Consider the following 27606-nt stretch of genomic DNA (forward strand, 5'->3'; position numbering starts at 1 on the left):
CGCCTGTTTTGAATTTTATCATTTTGCTTCATTTTCTTTCAACATTTCTATTCCAGTATTAATTTTAATCTGATATTTATATATACAAATATTTTTGTCAGTATTGCTTCCATTCGTTTCATTTCAACTTTGCTATTCTATTACAATTAATATTTTAATATTATATGTACACATAGTTTATCCAATCTATTATATTTAACACTTTACTGTAATATAAACGTCAAAACAAAATGAAATGACACCGAAACAAAATGTTTTTACCTCACTGAAATGATTCGCCGTTGTCACCATGATGGTTCTGAATTGAAATTCTGAATTTTTCGGCCATGAGAAATCTTAAAATTTTGGCTTTTCATTCAGTTTGGAATGGGGAAAATAGAAATGTCAGATTTTCTGAAGGACAGAATTCCCAGTTTCTGACCATCCCGACACACCAGCAACACCTGCTGTAAGGCAGGCCACAGAATACACTGTATAGAGGCCCAGCTATGAAAATGCCTCTTGCGATCTGGATTCACTGCAAACATGAGGAAGCCTTCTTGCTGGGTAAGACACAACACTAGGCCTGGAGAGGCGGATTCAGGCCCCAACTCTTCCACACTTTCCCTGTGTCAACTTGGGACTCCATCAACCTATGACTCACTTTCCCCAGCCTTCCTGCCTGCTTGTTGTGGGATAAATTCATTGACGTTTATGAGGTGCCCAGATAACGTGGTGAAGGAGGCCATGTAGGAGGAGGCCCATCTGGCCTCTGGTGAACGTGAGAACAGCTTCAACTCAGCTTCCCCATAATCAGGGGTGGGTGTGAAAGTGGCAGGTTCCATGCACAGGGGACAGAGGACTAGTGGTGAAATCCCAGCTGGGCAGCTTTCTGTTCCCTTTGCTGATGACGTGACCTGTTTGCTTATTGCTATGAACATTAAGGGGCCAGGTCCCCGGGTAGTGTAAATCGGCCACCACTCTATGGGGCCAGATCCCAGCTGGGATAAATGAGCCATAGCTCCATTGAAGTGAAACTAATTTACACCAGCTGAAGAGCTGGCTTGAAAACCTAGCTAACTTGACCTATATTTTTTTCACAGAATCATTCCCCCCATGTCTTTTCATACATGTCTTCGATTCACAATAACACAGCCTAAACCCACCTTGACCCAAGCCCTGGGTCCAGCCCTCTGAGAATAGCCATTTGGAATGGAGAGTGTTTGGATTTCATCATCTCTTTGGCATATCACCAACTTCTCTGTCTGCGCAGAGACGTTTCCCTGTGGGGGAACAGCCCACTGGCACACCAGGAATAATGATGCAAGATTTCAGCCACTTGCACCGGGATTTATTAAAATACGAGTCATCCCCAGCCATTTCATGATGGGAAGTGTAAATAAACATCAAGGAGATGAGCAAGGCCTTTGGAGACTCCCAGAGAAGCAGCCAGCAAATTAGCTACATCAGGGGCTATTAAAAGTTTCTTGTCTGAAATTGCAGTTACACGCCAAGTGGTGGTTATAATGGCCCTGGGGAAGTTCCACCGTGATTGGTCTCCATGGGACCGACTTTTCTTAGCCACATGTTGCCTTGTGCAAGGTGAATGTAAAATATTCCTGAAGTGTTTATTCTGCATACTTTGGTCTCAGGTAAATGACTGCACAAAGTAGGGGGTATAGATTCACCGATGGTTTTAAGGCCAGAGAGAACCCTTAGGGCAGCCAGTCAGACAGCCTACATAACACAGGCCAGAGAATTTCACCCAGTTATCCGTGCATTAATTCCAATAACTCTTGTTCGGCTAAAGCAGAGGTGGGCAAACTATGGCCCACGGGACCCTCCTGCCTGACCCCTGAGCTCCTGGCCTGGGAGGCTCGCCCCCGGCCCCTCCCCCGCTGTTCCCCCTCCCCCACAGCCTCTGCACCATGCTGCAGGTTTAGTGTATTAAACTTCTCCAATAGGAACGTGCTACTGGTAGCAGTTACGGGGAGCAATTTACTTCACTACACCGGCGTGACGCTCTGGGCGGCACGGCTGTAGCGCCGCCAGTCACCAGTGCTCTGTGCTGCGCTGCAAGGGGGCAGGGAGCAGGGGGGGTTAGATAGAGGGCAGGGGAGTTTGGGGTGGTGGTCAGGGGGCGGGGGTGTGGATGTGGTTGGGGCAGTCAGAGGGCAGGGAATGCAGGGGGGTTGAATGGGAGCAGGGGTCGGGGGGGTAGTCAGGAAGGAGGGAGGGTTGGATGGTGCGGAGGGGGGCAGTCAGGGGCAGGGGGTGGTCAGGGGATAGGAAGCGGTGGGGGTGTGGATGGGACAGGGGTCCTGGGAGGGCCGTCAGGGAATGGGGGGGTTGGATGGGGCAGGAGCCCTGGCCGGGGGGCCATCAGGGGGCAAGAAGCAAGGGGGGACAGATAGCCTGGCACAGCCTCCCCAAAACCGGCCTTCCATACAATTTCCGAAACCTGATGTGGCCCTCAGGCCAAAAAGTTTGCCCACCCCTGGGCTAAAGCATCGTCCAGAAAGCCACCCTGCGATGTATAAACAGGGGAATTTGAGTAGAAGTAAATAAGTTTCTTTACTCAGTATTTGACACTGGTGTGATTCCTTCTGGACGACTGTGCCCAGTTCTCATGCCGATAATTCAAAGAGCATCTTTATAAATTGGAGAGGGTTCAAAGAAGAGCCATGAATCATAGAATCATAGAATATCAGGGTTGGAAGGGACCCCAGAAGGTCATCTAGTCCAACCCCCTGCTCAAAGCAGGACCAATTCCCAGTTAAATCATCCCAGCCAGGGCTTTGTCAAGCCTGACCTTAAAAACCTCTAAGGGTATGTCTACACTACGAAATTAGGTCGAATTTATAGAAGTCGGTTTTTTTGAAATCGGTTTTATATATTCGAGTGTGTGTGTCCCCACAGAAAATGCTCTAAGTGCATTAAGTGCATTAACTCGGCGGAGCGCTTCCACAGTACCGAGGCAAGCGTCGACTTCTGGAGCGTTGCACTGTGGGTAGCTATCCCACAGTTCCCGCAGTCTCCGCTGCCCATTGGAATTCTGGGTTGATATCCTAATGCCTGATGGGGCTAAAACATTGTCGCGGGTGGTTCTGGGTACATATCGTCAGGACCCCGTTCCCACCCTCCCTCCCCCCGTGAAAGCAAGGGCAGACAATCAGTTCGCGCCTTTTTTGTCTGCTGCCAGCCAAAGATGTAAAAGATAGATGGAGTGGATCAAAACAAGAAATAGACCAGATTTGTTTTGTACTCATTTGCCTCCTCCCCTGTCTAGACCACACTGCAGTCAGTCACAGAGAAGGCGCAGCGAGGTTAATCTAGCCATGTATCAATCAGAGGCCAGGCTAACCTCCTTGTTCCAATAACAACGATAACTTTGGTGCACCATTTCTTATTGGAACCCTCCGTGCAGTCCTGCCTGAAATACTCCTTGATGTACAGGCACACCCTTTGTTGATTTTAGCTCCCTGAAGCCAACCCTGTAAGCCGTGTCGTCAGTCGCCCCTCCCTCCGTCAGAGCAACGGCAGACAATCGTTCCGCGCCTTCTTTCTGTGCGGACGCCATACCAAGGCAAGCATGGAGGCCGCTGAGCTCATTTTGGCAATTAGGAGCACATCAACCACCACACGCATTATCCAGCAGTATATGCAGCACCAGAACATGGCAACGCGATACCGGGCGAGGAGGCGACGTCAGCGCGGTCCCGTGAGTGATCAGGACATGGACACAGATTTCTCTGAAAGCATGGGCCCTGCCAATGCATGCATCATGGTGCTAATGGGGCAGGTTCATGCTGTGGAACGCCGATTCTGGGCTCGGGAAACAAGCACAGACTGGTGGGACCGCATAGTGTTGCAGGTCTGGGACGATTCCCAGTGGCTGCGAAACTTTCGCATGCGTAAGGGCACTTTCATGGAACTTTGTGACTTGCTTTCCCCTGCCCTGAAGCGCATGAATACCAGGATGAGAGCAGCCCTCACAGTTGAGAAGCGAGTGGCGATAGCCCTGTGGAAGCTTGCAACGCCAGACAGCTACCGGTCAGTTGGGAATCAATTTGGAGTGGGCAAATCTACTGTGGGGGCTGCTGTGATGCAAGTAGCTCACGCAATCAAAGATCTGCTGATATCAAGGGTAGTGACCCTGGGAAATGTGCAGGTCATAGTGGATGGCTTTGCTGCAATGGGATTCCCTAACTGTGGTGGGGCTATAGACGGAACCCATATCCCTATCTTGGCACCAGAGCACCAAGCCGGCGAGTACATAAACCGCAAGGGGTACTTTTCGATAGTGCTGCAAGCTCTGGTGGATCACAAGGGACGTTTCACCAACATCAACGTGGGATGGCCGGGAAAGGTGCATGACGCTCGCATCTTCAGGAACTCTGGTCTGTTTCAAAAGCTGCAGGAAGGGACTTTCTTCCCAGACCAGAAAATAACTGTTGGGGATGTTGAAATGCCTATATGTATCCTTGGGGACCCAGCCTACCCCTTAATGCCATGGCTCATGAAGCCGTACACAGGCAGCCTGGACAGTGGTCAGGAGCTGTTCAACTACAGGCTGAGCAAGTGCAGAATGGTGGTAGAATGTGCATTTGGACGTTTAAAGGCGCGCTGGCGCAGTTTACTGACTCGCTTAGACCTCAGCGAAACCAATATTCCCACTGTTATTACTGCTTGCTGTGTGCTCCACAATATCTGTGAGAGTAAGGGGGAGACGTTTATGGCAGGGTGGGAGATTGAGGCAAATCGCCTGGCTGCTGGTTACGCGCAGCCAGACACCAGGGCGGTTAGAAGAGCTCAGGAGGGCGCGGTACGCATCAGAGAAGCTTTGAAAACCAGTTTCATGACTGGCCAGGCTACAGTGTGAAAGTTCTGTTTGTTTCTCCTTGATGAAACCCCCCGCCCCTTGGTTCACTCTACTTCCCTGTAAGCTAACCACCCTCCCCTCCTCCCTTTAATCACCGCTTGCAGAGGCAATAAAGTCATTGCTGCTTCACAGTCATGCATTCGTTATTCATTCATCACACAAATAGGGGGATGACTACCAAGGTATCCCAGGAGGGGTGGTGGAGGAGGGAAGGAAAATGCCACACAGCACTTTAAGCACAGCACTTTAAAAGTTTACAACTTTAAAATTTATTGAATGACAGCCTTCTTTTTTTTGGGCAATCCTCTGTTGTGGAGTCGCTGGTTGGCCGGAGGCCCCCCCACCGCGTTCTTGGGCGTCTGGGTGTGGAGGCTATGGAACTTGGGGAGGAGGGCGGTTGGTTACAGAGGGGCAGCAGTGGCAGTCTGTGCTCCAGCTGCCTTTGCTGCAGCTCAACCATACACTGGAGCATTCTGGTTTGGTCCTGCAGCAGCCTGAGCATTGAATCCTGCCTCCTCTCATCACGCTGCCGCCACATTTGAGCTTCAGCCCTGTCTTCAGCCCGCCACTTACTCTCTTCAGCCCTCCACCTCTCCTCCCGGTCATTTTGTGCTTTCCTGCACTCTGACATTATTTGCCTCCACGCATTCGTCTGTGCTCTGTCAGTGTGGGAGGACAGCATTAGCTCGGAGAACATTTCATCTTGAGTGCGTTTTTTTTTCTTTCTAAGCTTCACTAGCCTCTGGGAAGGAGAAGATCCTGTGATCATTGAAACACATCCAGCTGGTGGAGAAAAAAAAAGGGACAGCGGTATTTAAAAAGACACATTTTATAAAACAGTCGCTACACTCTTTCAGGGTAAACCTTGCTGTTAACATTACATACATAGCACATGTGCTTTCGTTACAAGGTCGCATTTTGCCTCCTCCCACCGCGTGACTACCCCCTCAACCCTCCCCCCTCCCCGTGGCTAACAGCGGGGAACATTTCTGTTCAGCCACAGGCAAACAGCACAGCAGGAATGGGCAATACTGAGTGTCCCTGAAGAAAAGCACCCTATTTCAACCAGGTGACCATGAATTATATCTCACTCTCCTGAGGATAACACAGAGAGAGAAAGAACGGATTTTGGGTGAATGCCAGCAAACATACACTGCAATGCTTTGTTCTACAGTGATTCCCGAGTATGTGTTACTGGCCTGGAGTGATAAAAGTGTCCTACCATGAAGGACGAAATAAGGCTGCCCTCCCCAGAAACCTTTTGCAAAGGCTTTAGGACTACATCTAGGAGAACCGCAAATGCCAGGGCAAAGTAATCCTTTCACATGCTTGCTTTTAAACCATGTATAGCATTTTAAAAGGTACACTCACCAGAGGTCCCTTCTCCGCCTGCTGGGTCCAGGAGGCAGCCTTGGGTGGGTTCGGGGGGTACTGGCTCCAGGTCTAGGGTGAGAAACAGTTCCTGGCTGTCGGGAAAACCAGTTTCTCCGCTTGCTTGCTGTGAGCTATCTACAACCTCCTCTTCCTCCTCCTCTTCTTCGTCCCCAAAACCTGCTTCCGTATTGCCTCCATCTCCATTGAAGGAGTCAAACAACACGGCTGGGGTAGTGGTGGCTGAACCCCCTAAAATGGCATGCAGCTCATCATAGAAGCGGCATGTTTGGGGCTCTGACCCAGAGCGGCTGTTCGCCTCTCTGGTTTTCTGGTAGGCTTGCCTCAGCTCCTTCAGTTTCACGCGGCACTGCTTCGGGTCCCTGTTATGGCCTCTGTCCTTCATGCCCTGGGAGATTTTCACAAAGGTTTTGGCATTTCGAAAACTGGAACGGAGTTCTGATAGCACGGATTCCTCTCCCCAAACAGCGATCAGATCCCGTACCTCCCGTTCGGTCCATGCTGGAGCTCTTTTGCGATTCTGGGACTCCATCATGGTCACCTGTGCTGATGAGCTCTGCATGGTCACCTGCAGCTTGCCACGCTGGCCAAACAGGAAATGAGATTCAAAAGTTCGCGGTTCTTTTCCTGTCTACCTGGCCAGTGCATCTGAGTTGAGAGTGCTGTCCAGAGCGGTCAGAATGGAGCACTCTGGGATAGCTCCCGGAGGCCAATAACATCGAATTGTGTCCACAGTACCTCAAATTCGAGCTGGGAACGTCGATTTAAGCGCTAATCCACTTGTCAGGGGTGGAGTAAGGAAATTGATTTTAAGAGCCCTTTAAGTCGAAATAAAGGGCTTCACTGTGTGGATGGGTGCAGGTTTAAATCGATTTAACGCTGCTAAATTCGACCTAAAGTCCTAGTGTAGACCAGGGCTAAGGAAGGAGATTCTACCACCTCCCTAGGTAACGCATTCCAGTGTTTCACCACCCTCTTAGTGAAAAAGTTTTTCCTAATATCCAATCTAAACCTCCCCCACTGCAACTTGAGACCATTACTCCTCGTTCTGTCATCTGCTACCATTGAGAACAGCCTAGAGCCATCCTCTTTGGAACCCCCTTTCAGGTAGTTGAAAGCAGCTATCAAATCCCCCCTCATTCTTCTCTTCTGCAGGCTAAACAATCCCAGCTCCCTCAGCCTCTCCTCATAACTCATGTGTTCCAGTCCCCTAATCATTTTTGTTGCCCTTCGCTGGACTCTCTCCAATTTATCCACATCCTTCTTGAAGTGTGGGGCCCAAAACTGGACACAGTACCCTAGATGAGGCCTCACCAATGTCGAATAGAGGGGAATGATCACGTCCCTCGATCTGCTCGCTATGCCCCTACTTATACATCCCAAAATGCCATTGGCCTTCTTGGCAACAAGGGCACACTGCTGACTCATATCCAGCTTCTCGTCCACTGTCACCCCTAGGTCCTTTTCCGCAGAACTGCTGCCTAGCCATTCGGTCCCTAGTCTGTAGCGGTGCATTGGGTTCTTCCGTCCTAAGTGCAGGACCCTGCACTTATCCTTATTGAACCTCATCAGATTTCTTTTGGCCCAATCCTCCAATTTGTATAGGTCTTTCTGTATCCTATCCCTCCCCTCCAGCGTACCTACCACTCCTCCCAGTTTAGTATCATCCACAAATTTGCTGAGAGTGCAATCCACACCATCCTCCAGATCATTTATGAAGATATTGAACAAAACCGGCCCCAGGACCGACCCTTGGGGTACTCCACTTGATACCGGCTGCCAACTAGATATGGAGCCATTGATCACTACCCGTTGAGCCCGACAATCTAGCCAGAATGATTAAATGATGAGAATGATTAAAGGATTGGAAAACGTGAGTCAAGGAGCTCAATCTATTTTGATTAACAAAGAGATGGTTGAGGGATGACTTGATCCCTGTCAATACTTACCTAGAAGACAAGGTCAAACAAGATCCAATAGTTGGAAGTTGAAACTAGACAATTTCAGATGGGAAATAAAGTATAAGTTTTTTTAACAGTGAGTGTAATTCACCAATGGAACAATTTACCAAGGGCTGTGGTCAATTCTCCATCACTGGCAATTTTAAAATCAAGACTGGGTGCTTTTCTAAGAGATCAGCTCCAGTTCAAACAAAAACTCAAAGATTCTAAGGCCAGAAGGGACCATTGTGATGATCTAGTCTGACGTCCTGTATAACACAGCAGAGAGAACGTTCCCAAAATAATTCCTAGAGTAGATTTTTTAGAGAAACATCCAATTATTTTGGGGCAGTTCTCTGGCCTGTGCTATACAGGAGGTTAAACTAGATGGTCACTGTGACAGTGCCCCCTATAAGGCTTTATGGAAATATGCTTATGAATATATATGACATAACTGGAATGTGTTCTATGCTACATATGCCAATCAAGAAGCACTTAAGGAACAATGCATCTTGGAATGCTCCAATCCACATAAGACGTCTTTCTGGAGACATTCAGGATACCATGTGGGCAATGGGTTCAGCCTGAGCCTGAATGTCTACACCAGTAGACATGATCCAAGTAGCGTGATCCCTGTGATCCCAAGTCAGTTGACCCAGGCTGCATTGGACCTTTATTTGTGGTGTAGTTGTAACCTTAAGTCTGTGAAATTTTACGATCTTCGCTTCACATTCAAAACATCCTGCTGCCAACACACCGCTCCCACGGAATCACAGAAATGTCGGGCTGGAAGGGACCTGGAGAGGTCATCGAGTCCATCCCCTTTCTTTCCTAACCACCAACATCCAGTGCTTTATTTACTAGACTACTCCGAGTTGCATAACTTCAGTTGCAGTTACACTCCCAGTGGTGGATATAATTGCCCTGGGGAAGTTCCCACCAGTGGTCATGGATCATGGTGGATTCTCCATCACTGTCCATTTTAAAATCAAGAGTGCATGTTTTATTTCAAGATCTGCTCTAGTTCAAACAAGAATTATTTGGGGGCAGTTCTCTGGCTTGTGTTACACTGGAGGTCAGACTGGATGATCACAGTGGTCACTTCTGGCCCCCAAATCTAGGAATAAACTAAAAGGATGATTTTTAAATCAGGGCAAAGCCAGTTTCAAAGCATCTTATTGCAGTTTATAGAGTCAAAGATTCCAAAGCCACAAGGGACCATTGCAGTCATCAAGTCTGACCTCCTGTGTGACACAGGCCAGAGAACGGCCCCCAAATAATTCTGTTGATCTACATCAATTAAAAAACAAAAGAAAACAACAACAAAAACATTCAATCTTGAGTTAATAATTGCACCGATGGAGAATCTATCACAACTCCTAGCAAGCTGTTCCAATGATTAATTCCCCTCACTGTTAAAAATTTCTAGTCTGAATGTGTTCAACTGCCAGCCACTGGATCTTCTTAGACCTTGTCTGCTAGATTGAAGAACCCATTGTCAAATATTTGTTCCCCATGCAGGTACTTAAAGACTGGGATCATGTCACCCCTTCTCTTTGTCCAGCTAAATAGATTAAGCTCCATGAATCTATTACTACACAACCTGCTTTCTACTCCTTTAATCATTAAGTTTAGGTTAGGCTGATTCCTAACTGAATAAGCCTCATTTAAACCAGTAACAGAATGTCTAGTCCAGTTGGAAAATGGGGTTTTGTTGTGATGGTTTTTGTCGAAAAACCAAAAGCCTGAAACATTTTCCAGCAACAAAACAAACAATAACAAAAACGCAACAAAACAAACCCACAACCAAAAACTGTTGAAGAAATCTGACTTTCCACAGGGAGAAAATCATTCTGTCAAAAATGCAATTTGGGAATTTTTCAACCAAGCTCTAATGGGGTAATATTTTCTTAAGTGCCCACGTGGCTTGAACCTGGCCTACAGCCAGATTTTGTGCTAGTAAAAAATATTGTCTGCAGTATTGCTGTAGCCGTGTTGGCCCCAGAATATGAGCGAAACAAGGAGGGTGATGTAATAGCATTTGGTGAAATTGATGATTTCGAGTTTATACAGTGTCTTCTTCTTCTGAATAGCTCTGTGAAAGGGTATGTCTACACTTTCCGAGAATCGACGCTGTGGCAATCGATCTACCGGGGGACGATTTAGCGGGTCTAGTGAAGACCCGCTAAATCGACCGCTGATTGCTGTCCCGTCGACTCCAGTACTCCACCGGAACGAGAAGTGTAAGGTATGTCGACAGGAGAGTTTCTCCCATCGACCCAGCGCGGTGTAGACACCGCAGTAAGTCAACCTGTAGCTGGAGTTGCGTAACTTAGGTTTACTTAACCCCGTATTGTAGACCTGCCCAAAGCTCGAAAGTTTGTCTCTCACCAACAGAAATTGGTTTAATCAAAGATATTACCTCAAGCACCTTGTCCTGCTAGTAAAAATTATGTCAGTTGGGGGGGAGGGGGGAACGTCATCGTGATTTTTTAAAACTAAAATAGCGATCCCAGTGCAACCCATGGTGTGTGTGCAATTAGACTGGCATAAAGGTGCATTATGCCATTATAGCTTATTTCCCTTCCAGTGTGGGTACAAGAACCTTTATACTGCTTTAATTACACCAGTCATAGAATCATAGAATATCAGGGTTGGAAGGGACCCCTGAAGGTCATCTAGTCCAACCCCCTGCTCGAAGCAGGACCAATTCCCAGTTAAATCATCCCAGCCAGGGCTTTGTCAAGCCTGACCTTAAAAACCTCTAAGGAAGGAGATTCTACCACCTCCCTAGGTAACGCATTCCAGTGTTTCACCACCCTCTTAGTGAAAAAGTTTTTCCTAATATCCAATCTAAACCTCCCCCACTGCAACTTGAGACCATTACTCCTCGTTCTGTCATCTGCTACCATTGAGAACAGCCTAGAGCCATCCTCTTTGGAACCCCCTTTCAGGTAGTTGAAAGCAGCTATCAAATCCCCCCTCATTCTTCTCTTCTGCAGGCTAAACAATCCCAGCTCCCTCAGCCTTTCCTCATAAGTCATGTGTTCTAGACCCCTAATAATTTTTCTTGCCCTTCGCTGGACTCTCTCCAATTTATCCACATCCTTCTTGTAGTGTGGGGCCCAAAACTGGACACAGTACTCCAGATGAGGCCTCACCAATGTCGAATAGAGGGGAACGATCACATCCATCGATCTGCTCGCTATGCCCCTACTTATACATCCCAAAATGCCATTGGCCTTCTTGGCAACAAGGGCACACTGCTGACTCATATCCAGCTTCTCATCCACTGTCACCCCTAGGTCCTTTTCCGCAGAACTGCTGCCTAGCCATTCGGTCCCTAGTCTGTAGCGGTGCATTGGATTCTTCCATCCTAAGTGCAGGACCCTGCACTTATCCTTATTGAACCTCATCAGATTTCTTTTGGCCCAATCCTCCAATTTGTCTAGGTCCTTCTGTATCCTATCCCTCCCCTCCAGCGTATCTACCACTCCTCCCAGTTTAGTATCATCCGCAAATTTGCTGAGAGTGCAATCCACACCATCCTCCAGATCATTTATGAAGATATTGAACAAAACCGGCCCCAGGACCGACCCTTGGGGCACTCCACTTGATACCGGCTGCCAACTAGACATGGAGCCATTGATCACTACCCGTTGAGCCCGACAATCTAGCCAGCTTTCTACCCACCTTATAGTGCATTCATCCAGCCCATACTTCCTTAACTTGCTGACAAGAATACTGTGGGAGACCGTGTCAAAAGCTTTGCTAAAGTCAAGAAACAATACATCCACTGCTTTCCCTTCATCCACAGAACCAGTAATCTCATTATAAAAGGTGATTAGATTAGTCAGGCATGACCTTCCCTTGGTGAATCCATGCTGGCTGTTCCTGATCACTTTCCTCTCATGCAAGTGCTTCAGGATTGATTCTTTGAGGACCTGCTCCATGATTTTTCCAGGGACTGAGGTGAGGCTGACTGGCCTGTAGTTCCCTGGATCCTCCTTCTTCCCTTTTTTAAAGATTGGCACTACATTAGCTTTTTTCCAGTCATCCGGGACTTCCCCCGTTCGCCACGAGTTTTCAAAGATAATGGCCAATGGCTCTGCAATCACAGCTGCCAATTCCTTCAGCACTCTCGGATGCAACTCGTCCGGCCCCATGGACTTGTGCACGTCCAGCTTTTCTAAATAGTCCCTAACCACCTCTATCTCCACAGAGGGCTGGCCATCTCTTCCCCATTTTGTGATGCCCAGCGCAGCAGTCTGGGAGCTGACCTTGTTAATGAAAACAGAGGGAAAAAAAGCATTGAGTACATTATCTTTTTCCACATCCTCTGTCACTAGGTTGCCTCCCTCATTCAGTAAGGGGCCCACACTTTCCTTGGCTTTCTTCTTGTTGCCAACATACCTGAAGAAACCCTTCTTGTTACTCTTGACATCTCTTGCTAGCTGCAGCTCCAGGTGCGATTTGGCCCTCCTGATATCATTCCTACATGCCCGAGCAATATTTTTATACTCTTCCCTGGTCATATGTCCAACCTTCCACTTCTTGTAAGCTTCTTTTTTTATGTTTAAGATCCACTAGGATTTCACCATTAAGCCAAGCTGGTCGCCTGCCATATTTACTATTCTTTCGACTCATCGGGATGGTTTGTCCCTGTAACCTCAACAGGGATTCCTTGAAATACAGCCAGCTCTTCTGGAATCCTTTCCTCTTCAAGTTAGTCCCCCAGGGGATCCTACCCATCCGTTCCCTGAGGGAGTCGAAGTCTGCTTTCCTGACGTCCAGGGTCCGTATCCTGCTGCTTACCTTTCTTCCCTGCGTCAGGATCCTGAACTCAACCAACTCATGGTCACTGCCTCCCAGATTCCCATCCACTTTTGCTTCCCCCACTAAGTCTACCCGGTTTGTGAGCAGCAGGTCAAGAAAAGCGCCCCCCCTAGTTGGCTCCTCTAGCACTTGCGCCAGGAAATTGTCCCCTACGCTTTCCAAAAACTTCCTGGATTGTCTGTGCACCGCTGTATTGCTCTCCCAGCAGATATCAGGAAAATTAAAGTCACCCATGAGAATCAGGGCATGCGATCTAGTAGCTTCTGTGAGCTGCCGGAAGAAAGCCTCATCCACCTCATCCCCCTGGTCCGGTGGTCTATAGCAGACTCCCACCACTACATCACTCTTGTTGCACACACTTCTAAACTTCTAAGTCCTGGAGAGGAGATGTGCACTGCCACAATGAAAGCAACTCTTCAGCAATATGTCATGAAAATGACACTCCTATAACCGAGTCAGTCACGGGATGCCCAGGCATAAGGAAAGCATAGGAACACTATGTATAAGAGATACTACTTTTATGTGTAGACAAGGGCTTAAGGGAGCCTAAGCCACTTAGATGCAGATTTTTAGAAGTATTTAGGTATTGCTGTGCTCAGCATTGCCATGCCTAATTGATTTAGGAGCCTAAGTCTAATTTTCAAAAGGGATTTAGGCATGTTGGAGCCAAAATCCCATTACCAGTCATGGGCAAGGCCTAACAGAGCAGATCCGAGAAAGAGATACAGAATAATGCGGTATTCTGCGGCCGTGAAAAGGCTAATGCAATTCTGGGATGTATTTCCAGTAGAGAGATAGGGAAGTGTTGGTACCATTATACAAGGCACTGGTGAGACCTCACCTGGAATAGTGTGCACGGTTTTGGGCGCCCATGTTTCAGAAAGATGAATTCAAACTAGAGCACATGCAGAGAAGGGCTATTAGGATGATCAGAGGAATGAAAATCCTACTTTGGGACAGGAGACTTAAAGAGCTTGGCTTGTTTAGTATAACCAAATGCAGGCTGAGGGGAGATATGATTGCTTTCTATAACTACATCAGAGGGATAAATACCAGGGAGGGAGAGGAGTTATTTAAGTTAAGCACCAATCCTGGAACAAGAACAAATGGATGTAAACTGGCCAACAACACATTTAGGCTTGAAATTAGATGAAAGTTTCTATCAGAGGAGTGAAGGTCTGAAATAGCCTCCCAAGGGGAGCAGTGAGGGCCGAAAACATAACTGGTTTCAAGCTTGAGCTTGGTAAGTTTTTGCAGGAGATGGTGTGATGAGATTGCCTATGACATCTGGCCCAAATGCAAGTGCTAGTAGCAAATATCTCCAACAACCAGACAGGACACTAGGTGGGTCGGGCTCTGACCAACTACAGAGAATTCTTTCCCAGGTGTCAGAGTAACAGCCGTGTTAGTCTGTATTCGCAAAAAGAAAAGGAGTACTTGTGGCACCTTAGAGACTAACCAATTTATTTGAGCATGAGCTTTCGTGAGCTACAGCTCACTTCGAAAGCTCATGCTCAAATAAATTGGTTAGTCTCTAAGGTGCCACAAGTACTCCTTTTCTTTTTCCCAGGTGTCTGGCTGGTGGGTCTTGCCCACATGCTCAGGGTCCAACTGATCAGGGTATTTGGAGTTGGGAAGGAATTTTCTCCCAGGTCAGATTGGCAGAGACCCTGGGGGGGTGGGGGGGTTGCCTTCCTCTGCAGCATGGGGCACGGGTCACTTGCTGGTTTGAACTAGTGTAAATGGTGGATTCTCTGTAACTTGAAGTCTTTAAATCATGATTTGGGGACTTCTGTAACTCAGCCAGAGGTTAGGGGTCCGTTACAGGAGTGGGTGGGTGAGGTTCTGTGACTAGATGATCACAATGGTCCCTTCTGGCCTTAAAGTCTATGACTTGCGACTGCCGAGCCCCGGCAACGTGAGCCCAGATCCTGCCATTCAATAATCCTGACTCTTTTCAGCCCCACAGCGCAGCCTGTGGCCTGTCCAGACCCGCTGCCGAGGAAGCGTGTGTGTGAATTGGGAGAGGAGAGGATGGACATGAAGGAATCAGTCAGAACCTTGCAGGGTCATTCCCTGCTGCTGGGAAAGCCACCTGCATGGGGCAGTGCTGCAGCTAATTGAATGCTCTGTATCTGCAGCCAACTCCAGGCTCATACTTTTAACTTCCTGAACCAACTGTGGTCCCAAGAAGTGGGACACTCACCCCCTCCCCCACATAGACAAACCCAGTAGACATGGGCTCCAATGAAGCTCGAGAACACCTTATCTCCAGATCCATGCTGAATGCTAAAATCTAGAGCCTGTTAACAGAAACACCTCCCCTGTTTTCAAGTGGGGTACATGGGACACCGAGAGGGGCTGTCTTCACTACAGTTCACCCTCAGTCCTCAGCAAGTACGTTGATCAGCTGGAGAGGGGTCAGAGAAGAGCCACATGATTGATTAAAGGATTAGAAAACATGCCCTACAGTGATAAACTCAAAGAGCTCAATCTATTTAGCTTTACAAAGAGAAGGTTCAGAGGTGCCTTTATCCCATCTATAAGAACCTACATGGGGAACAAATATTTAATAACGGGCTCTTCAATCCAGCAGAGAAAGGTCTAACATGCACCAATGGATAGAAGTTGAAACTAGACAAATTCAGACTCGAAATACATTTTTGACAGTGATGGTAATTGAACATTAGAACAATTTCCCAAGGATGGTGATGGATTCTCCATCACTTGAGCACTGATATCCTCCAACACCTTTCCCTGAAGGACAGATGAGTTCTTCCACAACTGATGGGGAAAGAATCCTAGAGTGTGCATGAAGAAACAGTAACATGGACACAGGGCTTTGCTGTGAGGATGCTCACTCCTGGGCTAGCTTAACCTGGGTGCTAATCACCGGGGTTAACGGTGTAGCAAAGACATACCCAAAGTCATGGAAAAAGCTCGGCTTCAGTATGCCACACGGCCAGAGACAGCAGTGAGCTCAAGAAGCCCAGATCATGTCCCACACCAAATAAGGGTGGGATCCATTCATTCTCCTCGGCTGACTCCAAGCTCCTGCCCCTGAACTGGTGGGGCTTCTTCAGTATCCCCGGCTGGGCAGGTCCTCTTTTCTCCAGAATTTGCTGCCAGTTAGGCCCACCCCACACATGGGTTCAGAAAGTGACTCTCTTGCTCTCGGGTATACTGAGCAGGGCTCTGGATGGCGGTTGTGGACGGTGCTATGCGTAGGCTTGGAAGGATTCAATTTTTATCAGTAAACATTGATGAACATCTATTTCACCAGACAACCACAAACTGAAGATAAAATATTTCCATGGATGACAACTGAAATTCACAGCTAGGCAAAGTAAGAAAAATGCTCCTTGAGAACTTCCTAGAGTCTGATTTAAGGCTATTTCGTTTGTTCATTTGACATAGGATGTTGCAATTTGCGTTTTCACGGTTAAAAAGTTTTAACTTTTTAATTTCAACATCTATGGTAAATAAAAATTGAAAAACAAAATGCTTAAAATAAACATTGATATTATCCATCGAAATTATAACAAAATAAAAATCGAATTCTGCCAAGCATAGCTATAGAGAAGTTTAGACAGATGATCTAATGGTCCCTTCTGGCCTTGACCTCTGTGATGCTAAGGGGGTTCCCCCAGTGTTTCCATGGTAGAGGGGACTCTTTCCCAGACCCCAATCAGCAGCAGCCTAAACTGTTGTGTCCTGGTCAATGCCCTCTTGTTGTAACTGAGGCAGAATATATGTGTGTGAGATCTTTGCCCAAGGAGCTGGGAAAGTTTCAGGTCCAGCCAAGGTCTCTCTGCCTGGAGCAGTGCATGAACGAGGCATTCATGGCAACACAACAGGAACTGAATCAGACCAGCCACAGCACTGTTGATTACTGCAGAGGGGATGCTGGGTACTGAAGGCATATAGTAGTTTTATCACATTATGAATGAGGATGTCAAGTGTTGGGCCCAACTGGCCTCCAATGTCTTCCCAAGTGACTCAGGTGGCTTGGCCATCTGCTCAGTACATCGGAGTCCATACTAGCCCACCAGCTTTATGCATGATCCAACAAAAGCTGGATGGAGAAGACCTCATGGACAGCCTCTCACATGCTGGAGGAAGGTCGTGGCTTCCAACCTTAATATAGAGCAGGCCACAGAATTGGCAGGAAGCTGGGCTCTTTGGAAAGGGGTGATCCAAAGTGTTCACTCTATGCTCCACCAGCAGGAGAATGAATGAATGGACACTGGGAAAACAGGAGAAAGTGACTCTCCAATCTTGTGGGACTAAGAACAGGTCATTTTGGTTCCTTGGAGATTTTAAAAATCAGGAAAAAAAATCATTTTGGGTTGGACTGAAAATTTTCAGGAAATCAAAATTAAAAAAATTCATTTTGGGTTGAAACATTTAGATTTTGAGTATTTTAAAACTTTATTTTGTAAAAAGTAAAATTAAAGAACGTTTCTAAACACACAGTCATTTTGAAACAAAATATCTACATATTTTGGCTTGATTTTGAGCATTTTTAAACGTGTGCCTTTTTTTTTTTTCAAATAAAAGGAAATTTTGAAACAAGTCATTTTGATCCACAAAAAAAGGATATGTTTTGTTTTGAGCATTTTTCTGTTTAAAAAATAAAATTCAAGGAGATTTCAAATTGAAGAACCAAAAGGATTTCCCCCCCAGAAAAGTCCGAATTAAACATTTTGATTTTTTCAGAATGTTATTTTTAATTTTTTTCCCCTCAAAACCATTTGGCGAAACCGACACGAATTTGTGAAATTTTGTGGCATGGCCAAATCTGCATTTTACATTGAAAAAAGGTTCAGTTAAAATTTTGTCACCCACTTCTGCTCTTTAATCTCCTTCCAGTGCTCTCAGGCGTGACTTATGGGTGCAGTATTTTTAGACAGAAGGAGGGATTCACCGGCTGCCGGCAACCCCTTCATCAGGGCCATCAGTGCCTCGTCAGCGTGTTATTTATTTTATATTCAACTCTAGTTACTCTGGCCTTACGTTTTCTGTGCACCACTGCTCTTCAAACCCTGTCTTATACACGTTCCCAGGGGACAATGGGGGTGTGAGCAGGGAGATTTAAGAACTGGGGAGTTGTTTGGCATTGTGGGACAAGTACGTTAGCTGGATGTTGCTGCTAAAGCTACTGGGAGAGCAGCAGTTAGTGATGCTGACATTGAAACAGTCATTGTTAAGTTTCAGGTAGGGGTAGTTTGAGCCTCTCCCAGGGCCTGTTTCAGGCTGTCCGCAGACTCAGGAAGATGTTGGGAAGCTCCTTTTTGCAATGACAAGGGCTGTTGGAATATGCTGATGGCAAGTGAGGGATTCTGTAGCCAGGGAGTAGCTAGAACTCTGATCCACCGCTGAACTCCTGAAGATGGAGAAATAACTGCTCACAAAGGAAGGTTTAGGGGCTCCACAGCTGTGTAGTTCCTTTCTGTCCCTTCCCCAGGGAGCCGGAAAGACTCTTTGGTCACTGCTAGGGTTTCCGTTGGTTTCTACTCATGATGTCACATGGCTCAGAGATGGTCTGCTGGAGGTGACGGAACTGCTCCCAACCAGTGTGACTGGGAGGACGGAGTGCCCACAAGGCATGGCCCACTGCGAAGCTTGGAAGGGAACTGAGCCCAGAGAGAGAACTCAACTTGGAGATCAAAACAGGACTTGCCCAAGCCAGTCGGTCCTGAGTGCACGTCGTACCGGCTGGGGTGAGGGGCATTAGGAAAGTAACTGGTACCCCAGATGCCTCTCTGGGCCAAGTTGGTTACTCTAGGCCTTCTCTTTTCAGGGCACATGGGTTGTGCTTGGCCTGGGCCCCTTTCCAGGCTGGCTGGGCTGAGATGGGCCCACTTTGGTCCCCCCTTCACCTGTGCCCACTCCAGCCAGGCCACTCTCTTAGGCCGTGTGGGTTGGCATGCTGCCCTCTCCAGCAGGGTCCCCTTTCCACGTGGGCTGGGTGGGGAGAGCCCCCTCCGCAACAGAATCCCCCTTCCAGGCCGCGATGGTGCCTTCCCCGCCCGGGTCCCCTTTCCACGCTACCATGGTGCCCTCGGTGGCTGGGTCCCCTTTCCAGGCGGCAACGCTGGCACCCTCTCCTGGGTCGGGCTTCTCCTTCCAGGCGCCCCCGGCCACGTCGGGCTCGCCAGCTTTCCAAGCGGTGTGGGTGGCCACGTGGCGCTCAAGCAGGGTGCGGTGGGAGAAGTACTTGTTGCAGATACAGCACTGGAAGCGCTCGGGGCGGTGCGTGCGCATGTGGACATTGAGGGAGCTCTTCTGGGTAAAGCGCTTGCAGCAGATGGAGCACTGGAAGGCCCGCACGCCCGTGTGCGTCACCATGTGCTTCAGCAGGTAGTCCCGCAGCGAGAAGGAGCGCCAGCAGATGCTGCACTGGTGGGGCTTCTCGCCTGCAAGACAGCCGCACAGGAGGATGTAGGAGTGGAAGGGAGCTCTGGGGTCAGTGAGTCCAGACCTCGTCATCTGTAGTGGATCAGCTTCCCAGATACCCCTGGGTCAGCCCCAGCCCTGACCTCCCTGGTTCTGGCTTTCTAGGGCGCAGCACCAGACCTGACACCGCTTGGTCCCAGCTTTCAAGGGCAGAGCCCCAGCCCTGATCCACCCGCACGTCCCACCCCAGCCTTGACCCCCCACCCCCATCCTGGCTCCCTAGGCTCAGCCCCTGTCCCGACACACTGCCCCCCACCACTCAAATCCCAGCTTCCTGGCTGACAGCTCCTGGGGAAGAAACGGACCATCCATTGGAAACTGGCCTCTGTATATAGGTGCATTTTCTCCCTGGGAGCAGAGGGGTCCCTCTTCTACAGTTCTGGGGAGACCCTTCACTCATGCTGAGCACCCCAATCCCAGAGGCCTGCTGTCCCAGGGAGGGGAGGAGAGAGCCCCTTTCTACACAGCTCTGTGTAACCCCAGCTGGGGTGAACAAGAGGTGGCCAGCATGCTCTGGCCAAGGGCATACCAGCTCTCAGCCATAGGGGATGGAGGTGGGGATCATCTCACTGCCAGGGAAGACTCTCTAGGAGGGGACAGCGCAGAGCCCTGGCCAGAGGGGCAGAGACCCTCAGCCAAGTGGGATGGAGGGGTGGAGAGTCACCAGATCAGGGAGCAAAAGCCCTCTGCTTCTTCCCCACACATAGTGATTGAATGCCCTCCTACACTGCACCACGTGACCCCAACTCCCTGCTGGACATGGGGCCCCACCACCACCCCAGTGTCATCCCACGCTTCTGTGGCTGTGTCCATCTCGGGGTCTTGCAGCACATCTCAGGGCAGCTGGCCCTGGTGGGTGGTCAGGCTCCGCTAGAGAGTGAGTCGGGCCAGATCCATCTGGGGAGAATGGCTTCCTAAGTAGCTGGGCCATGGTTAATTAGTTACGGAACACCTGGGCCTTTTTCAGGGTTATGAAGGCTCAGACAGGAAAGTAAACAGATACGAGAAGCGCTTGGGGAAAGAACTCCTCAGGGGACTTGGCTAGGAAGCTACCACCAGTGTTCTCCCTAGAGAACAGTCCTCAGAACGCAGAGAGAGACACCTCCTAAGGGGAGAGCGTCTCAGGGGCAGCTGGCTGGGGATCTCCCCAGGAAAGGAAACTGAGGAAGTGTACTCCTTGACCGGGGAGGCAGAGTGAAGGATGCCGAGCCTCAGAGGAACCTGCTCACCAGGAAACAAGAGAAGCACCCAAGGAAAGGAATTCTGTCCTGGTCCGAGGAAGGGTCGCCACGGTTCGACCTCTGTGGGGACCTTGACCCAAGAGGAGAGACCTTTCCCCAGCTGCTGACAAGAGGCCTTGATTCCGGAAGAGGACTCCGGATCAAGAGGGCTCACTGGTAAGGGACCTGCGGGGACTGGACTAAAGTTAGCTCAGCCCCTTCCCCCTCCAGCGAGAGTGCTAGGGTGCAGACCAATCTGTGTAATGTTCTGTAATGCCCAGTAGGGGAAACTGAGGCAGAGACATAATGGCGGCGCTGCACCAGACCGCCAGAGGGTGCACCAGGGGCAAGGGCTCCCGCTACACAGCACTTCCCTCACCTGGGGCTGCTGGCCCTGCTTTACCGACTGGAGACACGACTCTGGGAGGAGACACCACTCATCCCAGGGACCCTGGACCCCAGTCCCACCAGTGATGGTCCCTGGAACAGCCCTCCTGCCCATATAACCCACTGGTGTGTGTGTGTCCTGGGTCCCCGTCCCTGCCGACCCCCTCAGCTGCTACAGCCCCCAGCTCCTCAGCCCTGGCCTTTTAGCTTAGGAGGCCCCTGGTTCGACCCTGGGGATGTCAGGTGCAAGGGCAGTTGTCACACTTGCTCTCCATAAGCGCCCTGGCACCACCCAGAGCAGGAGAATAGGAGGCTGTTCATTGTCTCAGCCTCCAGTGCCGCCCCTGCTGAGGCTCTTCCAGGTAATCACAGTGAGAGAATTCACCCTGCGGCTTACACCAGCCGCGGAGGGAGCAAAGGGCATCTGCCCCCAGCGCCCCACACCCCCTCACCTGAGTGGATGAACATGTGCTTGGTGTAGTTCTTGCGGGAGCTGAAGGTCTTCTGGCAGTGGCTGCACTGGTAGGATGGCTCGGAACAGCGGGAAGGCCCCGGGCGCTGGACCTGCTCGCCGTGCAGGGAGCCCGTCACCATGGCACTGGGGCTGAGCTGTACCATGTTGGCGGCTCCGGCCTCCTGCTGGACGCTGTAGAAGCTCTGGGCCACGCCAGGCTGCGGCAGGTGGAACTGGAAGATGCTGGTGGTGGTGGAGGTGCTGGGTCCGGCGGTGCTCACCTCTGCTTTCAGCTCCCGCTGGATGCCCAGGGAGGAGACGAACGCCAGGCCGCGGGGCTCGGGCGCCTGGGCCGGGAAGCTGGCCGGGGCTGGCTTGAAGTCTCCAGCCAGCGTCCTTATGTTGGAGGCCTCCAGGCTGCAATCGGCGCGGAACTTCTCGCCCTCCCGGGCTGCCCCGTGGCCGCTCTCCTCGCTCTGCCAGGCCGGGATGAAGGACTCGGAGAAGACATCCTGCCCGCTGAAGAAATCTTGCCCCTCCACGGCAGGATAGTCTAGCTGGACGCTATCCTTCCTGCCCGCCCCGCCTGCGCCACTCCCGCCCCCAGTGTCTTTGGCCTTACTGCAGCTGGGGAAGGCTCCCCCACCACATTCCCCGAAGCAGCTCAGCTTTCCGCCGCCCTCCTCCTCTTCCTCGTCTTCCTCCTCCTCCTCCTCCTCGTCCTTGATGATGACAGGCAAGGCGTCAGAAAGCTGGAGCCGCACCGGCTGGCGCTGCTTGCGGCTGTGGCAGCTGGGCTGAGCCTCAGCCGGGTGCAGCCCGCTGTAGGGCCCCTCACCGTCGCTGCCAGCGGTTGCCAGTTCCCCCTCAGATGCTGTCCTCTCCCTGGCCTCCCCCAGCTGCCTCTGCTGGGAGGAGAGCAGGTCGCGGAGCTTGTAACGCACCTCCGAGGCACACAGCAGCTTGGGCGCCTCCAGCTGGGCAGTGCCAGGGGGCTCCATCTCACTGGGCCGGGAGGCCGGGAGACCGACAGCACCTGGGCTCTCCTTGGTTTGCTCCTGGGGCTTGACAGTCAGTGGCCTGGGGATGGCGAGGGGCATGGAGGAGGCAGCGGCGGGCGGCTTGGGGCTGCGGCTCTGGGAGATGATCTGGGTGCACTCATCGATGACTGTCTTGATCTGGAGGATGGAGGCGGCCGTCAGGATCTGCAAGGCCTCGGACTGGGCCACCACCAGAGAGCCGCTGTACATGAACTCCACCAGCTGCTGCACCACCTGGCTGGGCACCACGGCGGGCACCTCGATCTCCGAGTAGCCCAGCAGCAGCTTGTCGTGGAAGAAGGGGCTGCCGGCAGCCAGCACGCACCGGTGGGCCCGCAGGGTGGCCTCATGGATGTGCACGGTCACATCGCAGAAGTGCCCGCCCAGGCGCTGCCCGTTCAGTGTCTCCAGCAGGGACTTGCTGAAGTTCTGCAGGTGGATGTAATGGACAGCCTCAGCCATGGCTGCTTCGTTCCGGACCGAGTGGGCAAGTGGGGGGATGTATCTCCGTGCCAAAGGCGGGGGGAGTGCTCAGGGCTCACAGGAGGGGTGGGTACGCATCAGTGCAATGTGGAGGAGCTTGGGGGTTGGAAACATCACAAGATGCTGCTCTGAGCAGGGCTGCAGGGACGTGCTTCGTGCAAAACCTGAAACAGAGAGAGAGACAAGGAACAGCAGCTGCTGGGTGGTTGCTGGTGGCTTGTGATATGAGACTAGATGATCTGGGGTCACTTCTGGCCTTAACCTCCATGAATCTAAATAGCACAGCTGCTTCTAGCCCAAGTAGTCCCTTCTCTGCCTACCACCCTGAGCGCCTCTCCTCCTTACGGGGCCCTCCCTGCCCTCAGCTGACATGGAGCATGGACAGGAGCGTTGGAAGAGCAAGGATGTTTGTGGGAAGGGGTAAGCAAGGTGTAGAAAGGGGAGGGATATGAAAGAGTGGCGCCCAGAGTGAGTGCTGGGTAGGGGGTGGCTAGTATCTATACCAACCCTTAGCTTAGTTACACTGCTATGGGCTCAGGTGGAAGTTTAAAGTGCTAGAATTTTACTGGTCTGACTCTCTGGGTGGACGCTCTTCTGATATAGGCCAGCACAGTTTGGCTGGTATAAGCTGCATCCACGCTAGGTGCACCTTGCTGGTACAGAAGGCTGTGGGGCCTAGCTGAGAGACACTGGGACTCAGGACACCTGGGTTCTATTCCCAGCTCTGCCCTGCTGGGTGACCTTAGGCAAGACAATTCCCCTCTACAGCCGGCCCCTGTGCCACAGATGGGGGATAATGATACTATCTTCCTTTGTAAAGCGCTTTGATACCGGGTTAAAAGCACTAGATAAGAGGGAGGTATTAGTATTATGCTAGCAAAGTGCTCCAAGTGTCGACGTGACAATGCCTTGTTTGGGTTAGTTTATGTTGCTTTGGGGTTTAAGTTAACCAAAAGGAGGCACTCCTATACCAGAATCGTATTACCACCCCCACCTCCCGGGGGGAAAACCCTATGATGCCTAAACTCACTCAGCAGCTAGGTGCCTATTGTTTCTGCCTCTGGGGATGCACACAGCAGCCCTGCACCAGGTGTCCAGCTGCCTCTCTCCTGCCTAGAGCTCAGAGTGATTCACAGATGCAGGAAGATAGCGGTTTGCCTGCCTTAATCACGTGTGGGGCCTGATCTGGTAAGCAGGTTCAGGAGGGCCTCTCAGGTGAGTTCACACAAAGCAACCATGAGGGAGGGAGGGAATTATAATTACATAATAATTAAAGAGTCTTTGGAGCAGGAGAATTGAATCTTGGGTCTTCCACCCCCCAGGCAAGTGCTCTAACCACTATACTATACAGTCACGCTCATGTGCGCTCTCTCGCACGCCCTTTCTCTCTGTCTAAAGAGTCATTGGGGTCAGAAAGGTAGTGAGAATGACTCTGCGGCCTGGGGGTTAGGGCAGAGGGGGAACAGAACATGAGTCTCTCACATGCCGGGTGAGTATCCTAACCACTGGGTTAAAATTTTCTCCCTTCCCTTGGCGTCTTGCTAAAATGGCATAAGGCATCTCACGCCTTCCCAGCTGCAGATCGCTGGCAGAAATCGGCACTTCCCTGCCGCCTGGACGTAGGCATCTATCTGTGAGAGAGAGGTGGTGGGTGGGGGCTTAGCACATCCCCTCCTGTTGGCATTTACATAGCTTACGTGGCTCCCTGACTAGTGTGCTGGTTTTCGTGCATCGCAGTCTAAGGCGCTGATCTCTGCCCATTCATTGTTTAGACAGCTTAGGCACCCAGGCTTTGTGAATTGCAGTGATTCTCCCAGATACCAGGACAACTAAATCCTTTTGTGTATTGAGGCCTAAGTGACTTGCCCAGGGTCCCACAGGCGAGTGGCAGAGCCAGGAACGGAAACCGGGTCTGATGAATCAAGGCTCCACCCACTAGGCAACGCTGCCGCCCCACGCAAAGCGCTGTACACGGTGGGGGTTGCCAGCTCTTCTGGGTTTTGCGGTAGTTGCAGGGTGTTTCTTCCAGCCCCAGCTCCTGGAGTGAGAATCTCGGCTTCCCCTTATAAAACACAAAGGGGAGGGTCGACCCCCAATGGCTGCCATACAAAGCTGGGGAGCGAACACGTCCCAAAAGCACCACAGCAAAGAAACGAGCCCAACACCTATTGTGAGGATCATTAAATCTCGTGGGTTTTAAGCCAAACGCAGGCTGTGGAGAGCGGGACAGGTGGGGTCCTAGGGCTGGGGGCTGCAGCAGGTACTCACCTTCCTCCTGGCAGAGGGGGAAACGGACACGTGGGTGGGGTTTGCTCCAGGTCACTCAGGGTGTCAAGAGCACAGCCGGGGAGAGAACCCAGGAGTCCGGGCTCCCAGCTCTAACCACTGGCCCCCACTCCTCTCCCAGAGCCAAAGAGAGAACCTAGGAGTCTGGGCTCCCATCACCGGCCCCCACTCCCCTCCCAGAACCGGGAGAGAACCCAGGAGTCCGGGCTCCCATCGCCCCCCCCACTCTAACCACTGGCCCCCACTCCCCTCCCAGAACCGGGAGAGAACCCAGGAGTCCGGGCTCCCATCGCCCCCCCACTCTAACCACTGGCCCCCACTCCCCTCCCAGAGCCGGGAGAGAACCCAGGAGTCCGGGCTCCCATCGCCCCCCCCCGACTCTAACCACTGGCCCCCACTCCCCTCCCAGAGCCGGGAGAGAACCCAGGAGTCCGGGCTCCCGCCCCCAAGCAGACAAGGGAGCGACTCAGGTGAGGAGAGGGGCTCAGAACCAGCCTAGGGGCGGGGCTTAGCGGCCCTGTGGGCGAGGCCCCAGAGGACAGAAGGCCCTTGGCTGAGGGCGGGGCCTCACTCACCTCCTCGGGACCCCTCCATGACCCGCCGGGCCGTTTCCCTCCGTGACCCGGAACCGCGTCGCCGCCCCGTTTCCGACTGTAGATTCACTTCCGGGTTCTGGCGGGCATCAACCATAGAGTGAGCGGTGGAGAGGCGGCATGGCGGGCCGCTATCAGACCGGAAGTGGTTGGGAAAACCATAGAGACCGGAAGTTCAATGGTAGCCGGCCGACCATAGAGAGGCAGAGAGTGGCCACAAGAGGTGTGACCTCCACAGCGTGCCCCAGCTCCAGAGGCGCGGCTCAGCCTGCAAGGGGGGGCGGGGCTGGATTTCCCAGCTCCCCCCTGCTCCCCCGCAGCTGAGCCGCCTCCAGTGGAGGGAGGGAGCTTGGTGCGTGTGGGGGGGTGTTAATATACATTTAATTGTCGGTGGCTGAAACGAAAGGACTTGAAGAGCATTTATTTATTTCATTTTTTGCAAAAAATAAATATAGATTTTTAAAAATAATCCGCAACTTAGTTTAAAATTAAAGATACTTTTTGCATATTTTAGCAATTACTAGACTAATTAACACACTTGTTTTAATTACAGGAATTTATATTTTTTGGTGGGCAGCAGTTTTGAGAAAATCTGAAAATATTTTTAAAGAATTTCTCTGCATTTCCATGTACATTTACAGAACTCGTTTTTGGTTTTTATGGGTTTAGTTTTGCAGAAATATTTTAAACTTTTAAAAAAAATTACAGGCATTTATTCTGTTTTTGGCAGTAATTTTGAGAAAATCTAATATTTTTTGAGAAATTCTCTATATTTCTATGTAAATTTACAGACATAATTTTTGTTTGTTTATTTATTTTTGTACGTATTGCACAGAAATATTTAAAACATGGATTTTTAAAAAAAAATAGAAATTTAATTTCTGTGGCAGTAATTTTGAAACATCTGCAGAAATTTTTGAAAGAAATTCTCTGTATTTTCATTTAAATTTACAGACAACTTTATTTATGTATTTATTTTTCCAGAAGTGGGAGGGGGTGATTCTGGGGGTGCAGGGGGGAGATGAAGCCCAGAACTAGGAGGCATGATTCTGAGGATCCAGTAGGGGAGATGGGGCCCATAGTTTGGAGAGGGGTGATTCTGGGAGCTCAAGAGTAGTCGTGGCCCAGACGAGGGATGACTGACTCTGGGGGTGCAATGGGGGAGATGGGGCCTGGAGCAGGGAGAGGGGATATTCTGGGGTATAGAGTAGAGATGGGGCCCCGAGCTGGCGGGGTGATTCTATGGGTGCAGGGGGAGATGGAGCCCAGAGTGGAGGGGGCGGGTGAGGCTGGGAGTACAGGGGGATGTGGAGTCAGAAGGTGGGAGGTGATTCTGGAAGGGCACAGGGAGGTGTGAGTGGGGCTGATACACATTGCAGTGGGTCTCAAACTTTTGTACTGGTGAACCTTTTCACATAGCAAGCCTCTGAGTGTGACCCCCCTTACAAATTAAAATCACTTTGTAATATATTTAATACCTTTATAAATGCTGGCGGCAAAGTGAGGTTTGGGGTGGAGGTTGACAGCTCGTGACACCCCATATAATAGCCTTGTGACCCCCTGAGGGGTCCCGACCCCTAGTTTGAGAACCCCTGTGTTATTGCATAGTTCATGCTCATTAACCTGGTGTATAATTCCTCTGCCTCCTGGGATCA

At 50.5% G+C, this 27606-nt stretch overlaps 1 protein-coding gene across 3 annotated transcripts; it reads right to left on the reverse strand.

The window, feature by feature from the left end:
* Nucleotides 1-5108: 5108 nt before the first annotated feature.
* ZBTB45 (zinc finger and BTB domain containing 45) lies at nucleotides 5109-26026 on the reverse strand. Of its 3 annotated transcripts, none has more exons than XM_073322010.2 (3): nucleotides 25934-26026; nucleotides 21548-23236; nucleotides 5109-5644 (listed from the first exon to the last, which is right to left on the reverse strand). In XM_073322010.2, exons 2-3 carry the CDS (start codon nucleotides 23049-23051, stop codon nucleotides 5124-5126), a joined length of 2025 nt encoding a protein of 674 aa, XP_073178111.1. In that variant the 5' UTR covers nucleotides 23052-23236; nucleotides 25934-26026; the 3' UTR covers nucleotides 5109-5123. The 3 variants fall into 3 exon arrangements, with proteins under 3 accessions (XP_073178111.1, XP_073178113.1, XP_073178114.1); XM_073322012.2 differs by lacking the exon at nucleotides 25934-26026 and adding an exon at nucleotides 25341-25565; XM_073322013.1 differs by lacking the exon at nucleotides 5109-5644 and adding an exon at nucleotides 16322-19448.
* Nucleotides 26027-27606: the final 1580 nt, after the last annotated feature.

Source organism: Lepidochelys kempii, chromosome 23, assembly GCF_965140285.1.
Source record: "Lepidochelys kempii isolate rLepKem1 chromosome 23, rLepKem1.hap1, whole genome shotgun sequence".
Lineage (NCBI taxonomy): Eukaryota > Metazoa > Chordata > Testudines > Cheloniidae > Lepidochelys > Lepidochelys kempii.